This window comes from Scardinius erythrophthalmus (assembly GCF_964197995.2).
Source record: "Scardinius erythrophthalmus genome assembly, chromosome: 6".
NCBI classification, from domain to species: Eukaryota; Metazoa; Chordata; class Actinopteri; order Cypriniformes; family Leuciscidae; genus Scardinius; species Scardinius erythrophthalmus.
In genome coordinates, this window is record NC_138226.1 from 15,806,395 (window position 1) to 15,812,610 (window position 6,216).

The 6,216-nt window shown below is 40.1% G+C and overlaps 1 protein-coding gene across 1 annotated transcript; it reads right to left on the minus strand.

Annotated features, from left to right (window-relative positions):
- Positions 1-965: 965 nt before the first annotated feature.
- Positions 966-4,032, minus strand: zic2a (zic family member 2 (odd-paired homolog, Drosophila), a; the record flags this gene model as incomplete). The annotated part of the gene is made up of 3 exons (XM_081368075.1): positions 966-1,160; positions 1,463-1,626; positions 3,054-4,032. The coding sequence occupies 3 exons, from the start codon at positions 4,030-4,032 to the stop codon at positions 966-968; spliced, it is 1,338 nt and encodes a 445-aa protein (XP_081224201.1).
- Between the last annotated feature and the right edge of the window lie 2,184 nt (positions 4,033-6,216).

Here is a 6,216-nt window from a genome sequence, read left to right on the forward strand (position 1 = left end):
ACACAACAACTGAATGCGCCTTGCTTTCAGACCACTGTCAAAATTCTGGTTTAAAGTCTATTTAGACTACAAAAAGAAGGCCTACAAGTTGTCAAAGTTTACTAATACAATCTGTAGATAACATGGAAAGAACACGACGCGTTGTAAAGATTGTACACTTGCACCACGTTTTATTATATCTGTATGCAGTAAAATTTTTATCACAATAATGGAGAAAACACTTCTCAAACTTTGAACAAAACACATATAACAAAACAACTGCCCCTGTTCAGCCCATAATTGTACATATTTATAGTAAAGAAACATTCTTTATAAATATTGTTTCATCTGTAGCAAGTAAATACCATAATTTAATTACAAATGGATAAATATGGCAGTCGATAATATTTACAAAAAGAAGGGTGTAGTTACAGATATTTAACGGCACGACATTAATTTGCCCCACAATCTTCCAAATATATTTCACAATTCAAACTTGCAAAGCACAAAACATCACAAGTTAAGCCCAGCAAACTAAGATATACATTCACAAGCAAATATTGTGTCTGTCTTTGTTAAATGTTGACTTTGGCACTCTTTCCAGTTAATAGTTGTTTAGTTTACAATCAGTTTGCCTTAATTGGATCACAATATTCATTATGATAATACAACTTTATGGTAAGGTAATATGTGCACTAAAAAGTCCAGTTAGAGAAATAGCTACCATTGAAGGAACATCTATACACCAAAAAACCGACAAAATCTATTACAACCATTGGGAAAGAGAGCGCCTAGTATGTACAAAAAAAAAAAAAAAAAAAAAAAAAAAAAGATTATGTTTAGTGCTTTTTGCGCACGTTTCTTCTGTCGATGTGGGAATGTTAAATCCTGCTGGACAAGCGCATAATATAGGAGCGTTCGTTTTGTACAAGCTGTATATGGATCTCCTGGTTTTCTGAAATGGTTCCTCCTGGGATGGCACAGTCTTAAACATACCATTCACTGAAATTGGACGATAAACTGCTGTGGTTGTTGGAACTGTGGACCGCTGATGAAGGCGACAGATTGTTGTTGCTTTGGGTCTCAGTGGAGGGGGACACCAGACCAGGGGGTGTTGAGGACTCATAACCAGAACTTGCCGCTGGCGACGAGTCAGATGCAGGTGGGGATGCCTCGTGAACCTAAACACACACACAAAAAATAAATAATTAATGATTCTCGGAATGAATCACGAATAGCGTGCATTGGTAAAACTTGTTCATGAGTAGGCTATGCATTCTGGACAAATAAATAGTTCCTTCGAATATGACAATATATGCATCAAAATTTCATGCCATTTCTAACAATTTGAAGTTGCATTAGCTAATGATCTGTTAGTGTTTTTAATTAAATGTATCATTGTTATTAATACACGAAGTTGGCGTTTAAACAGCTTAGTGACAAATAAATGTATATTTCTCATTCTGTGTTCTAGAGGAATTACCTTCATATGCTTTCGAAGAGAACTGGGGTGAGTGTAGGACTTGTCACACATTTTGCACAGATACGGTTTGTCTGACGTGTGAACGTGCATGTGCTTCTTTCGGTCACTGCTGTTCGCGAAGCGCCGATCACATCCCTCATACTCACACTGAAATGGTTTCTCCCCTGAGAAGAAAAAACGATATAAACATTCACACGATTAGTGATTCAGGTTTAATTCAGTTTTTTTAAAACACATCTCAAAATAGCCCTGTTACAACATATAATAAATCTGAAATTCAGGTATAGCTTCAAGAGAATTTATAAATGTATTTATTTTATATATGTATATAAAAAATGTACAGATTGTGTAGCATTTTAAATGAATTGAAATGAAATCACTCAAGGGGTTATCATGCACGTAGTTGTAATACAGAGCTGTACGCCTTACAACGACACAGGGGGTCACACTGCCTCATCTAGCCTTTCAAATATGAGCAGTGTAAAAGTAACAAGAAAAACAGATATATCAATTCTAATTCTGCTGATAATTACATTTGCAAGAATTTCCTTTTTTTCAGCTATCTGTCCAAACAAAATAAAATTAAAAGAAGGGGGAATCGGTCAGAAATTTCAACGTTCAGCTTTTGTCAGCCCCACACAAAACTTAGCCATTTGCTTAGAAATAATCAAAATGCAATTAACACCTTAACAAATAGAAGGCTCAATACCTCAGTGTATTCTAAAGAGGAAATTGCTCAAATGTGCAACCCTGGTAATGGCCTGTCTAACACAGACTGTCAATGCAATGGAAAGAATAACAATAGGCCCACACATCGCCCATTCCTATAGGAAATATAGCCTATTCTTATTTTTATGTCGTCCTTTTTGTGTTGGAAATGGTCTGCATTCATTTTGTAATTCGTATATATGTAGGCCAACATGCATATGAATATGTGTAGCTCTGCGCTATGTAGCCTATATACACTTTGTAATCGTTGTTTTGAAATATAAAGTGTATTATTGTAAAAATATAAAGTGTATTATTAAATAGTATAGTGTATTATTTAAATACAAGTGTATTACTCCGTTATGTGGCCAAAAAACATACAAAATAAACTAGAGTAAATTTCAAAATCCTGACGTAGTCACCCGAGTGCTCGAGCATTGGTCCACGCAAACATTAAACCGGTTGGAGAGATTTACGGCTGCTCTGCGCACGCGACGAGCCCTCAAGTCGCCTTTGACCCGTTTAAAGTTTATGAACCACAAACCCTCGACAGTCTCTTACATAATTCAGCACATTGTTGCAAAATGATCGCATTTAGCCTACCCCGTACGGGTTCATGTATTATCGCTTTCAGCCGCGTTTACTTAAGCGAATTGGATATCTGCTTACAAACATCCGTTTTCTTTTAAAGATCTAAATCTGCTTGCGCTCTCAAAGTCTAAAAATACACCATCCTGGCATAATCAGCTTATGTTTGTAAGAACCACTATTTACGAGACTATTTTGAGGGTTGATAAAATATACTTTTTTTAGCTCCAAAACATATGCAAGACCTACAGATGTTAATGTGACAAGCACAAGCAGAAATAAATATCATAATTACCTGTGTGTGTTCTCTTGTGAATCTTCAGGTTTTCTGATCTTGCGAACACTTTGCCACATCCAGGGAACGGGCAGGGGAAAGGTTTTTCTCCCGTATGCACGCGAATGTGATTGACCAGTTTATATTTGGCTTTAAAGGGCTTGCTTTCCCGGGGACACTCTTCCCAAAAGCAGATGTGATTGCTCTGTTCGGGTCCTCCAACGTGCTCGACCGAGACGTGGGTGACCAGCTCGTGCATGGTGCTGAAAGTTTTATTGCAACTCTTCTTAGGATTACTGAGCTGCTCCGGATCGATCCACTTACAGATGAGCTCTTGCTTAATGCACTGCTGCCTCATGTAGCGAAAGAAGGCACCGGGGTGATGGTGATGCGCTGCCATATTCATCCCCATGTTCATATTCATTGAGCCGTACTGGTTGTGCAGCTGGGCGGCTGAGTAAGGGTCGGTCCTCGGGCTGGAGACCTGGTGGTACTGGTCTGATCGCCCGAAAACCTCCCCCGGTAGTCCGAGTCGCATCTGCCCGTTGAGCACGTTTGGGGAGCCGTGGGATCCATGCTGCTCGTGGATGCCAGGGAACAGAATATGGCCTTGGCTGTCTGTGTGAGAGTGATGGAGCGAGCCGGCAGTGGGGCCGAAGAGTGCGTGCTGGCCTCCCGCCGGTGATGATTCCCCGAATCCACGGCTGCGAAAGAGAAAGTCCCGCGTGGAGTTAAACGGCGAGCTCGCGTATGATGTGACATGAGCCGCGTGCGCGCCCAGAGCCGCTGCGGGGTAACCGGGCGCTTGGCTCGTGAATGCAGAACTCTGTCCGGGCGAGAGATCGTGGTTCAGTTTGAAGGCGCCCATGTGCGCCGAGTCGACGAAGCTGTTCTGCGCTAAACTCAAGTCTCTGTCCTGCATCTCACTGGAGGAGTGATGATGCCTGGCAAAGGTGCCCACTCCCAAACCAGGGAACTGATGCCCAGCGTCCAGTAACATGCTTTCGTTGAGTAAAACCAATTCTCTTTCAAGCAGTCTTTGCACGGCGCTTCAAAAAAACATATAACAAAATAAAATCGAATGCGCTACGGGAATATTAACTTCCAGATTTGATAACACGACATGAGGCGATGAAGTTCGATCCGCTCATTGAAAAAAAAGAAGCTTTGCGTATTAAGTTAGGCTATATTTTTCTTGTGGATAACTTGTTACTCAAAATCCCAAATGCAACGAAACGAGAAGATTCCTTTGCGCTTTTCCTTTCAAACTGAGTCGATGTCGTTATTTTCAGAATACACGAAAATACGAGTCATTATCTTACTAAGTCTTCCTTGTTCTTGAAGCATCTCGAATTGGAATGTTTATTTCTTTCGCTTGTCTATGTTTATCTCGGAGGGTCCCTCTTTCTCAGTGGACTGGCACTACCTCCTCTTACGCCCCCTTTAACTGGAGCCCGGTCATTCGTTTTACGCGCTCTCATTGGTTGCCGCTCCTCATCAATCCAAGGTGCCCCTCCAATCCAACGCACTCTTTTGGCAACTAATCGCTGATCGCCATCTTCCACCGATAATTACCGCCTACTTTTCGGAGAGCCTTTTCGGTGTATAGGTAGAGGGAAAGCAAAAATACTCGCGTTTTATAAGATCGTTTAATAATTCTAAAATTAATTGCCACGCTGGCTCATAAGTGTAACCCATAATTCTTTGGTGGACATGTAAATCCTTGTGAAACATCAGTATAGTTTGCATACTTCTTTAATGATTTAAAATGTCCGAGGCATTTAGGTTATAGCAAAATCCAGTTAGTTACGTTCGCATACTATAATGATCCAACAAACAACATTAAATCACATTAAGGTTAGCGTGAATGAAATACAAACTTACAAACCTCGCTCGAGGTGCCTTGACTCAATCTGCACGTGAGTATGACACCACATTTTGTTGATATGAAACACTAGTTCGCATCCAGTTAGTATCAGGACGTGACCATGTCTCCACGAGTGTTGATTGAAACAAACAAACGTGTAGGCTACTCATAAATAAATATAACATTCGCCTATTTAGATATGAAGTGGGCCTACTAAAAATCAATGTCATGGAAAACTAGGCAGACGTGTCGGCAATATATAGTAGGCTACATTATCGTCATTGCCATCAACATCTTTACATAGAAATACTTAGATTAATGTATTGGGTTAAAATACGCACTTTTAGTTGCTGGCACCAAAACTCTGTTATCTACTCTGAATAACAATGTTCAAATTTTATTCCCTTTATAACAGAAACATAAACTCTATATACGGTTTAAAAACACAGCAAATACAACAACAGTATACATTTGAGACATAGGCTAGGTATCTTTTTTCCTACCATAAGCTCAGCCTATAAACCTAAATGTGCGCACACCGAGTATTCTGAGAATTTTAGCACATCCAAGATCAAAATGTCAATTAATGTATTTTAGCGAGATATGGTTACAATCTCGTGTCAAATAAGCACAATATGATTTACCCTTAATAAACAAACAGTGACGTCATGGACAGAGAGCCTAGTCTTTCCGATTGAATAAATCAGGGAATCTGCATGATTTAAAATCAAGTTCAGTGGTATTTTGTGGTCACAGAACATGCGTAGCCTATATGCCAGCTTTTTCTAGCATGTAGACTACCCTGTACACTCCCGGACAATAACGAAACCGTCCAACTGAAGTTATCCAAGCACATGTGGATGAGGTTAAAGCATTACGGATTCCAGGCCAATGTACATAAGACACTCCATGGACCATTTCTGATCTAAGAAAAAGTCCTACACGTAACACCCCAGCGTTTATTTAAATGTTAGCATTCATTTAAAGGAGGTTTACTTACAATTTCATTGAACCTAAGTCCCACGTCCGTTCCAACGCACAACGCACAACACACTTTGTCTTGTCTTTCCTCTCCTCCGAACGCTTTAAGCTGTAAATAATAGGCGGAGGATGTATAAAACTTTGTGAATTCTGTGTGCCTCAGCTCAAAGCCATGCTGTTTTAACGTTATGTACCATTCTTCCAAGACTATTTCTACCCTCTCCACAGGAAACACAGGATCTGATCCAAGTTCAAAGTCACGTCTGCCGACCTCTCTAAGAAGTTCTTTATTTCTCCAGAAAACCACAAAAACCTTTCCCCTTTTCAATGGGCAGG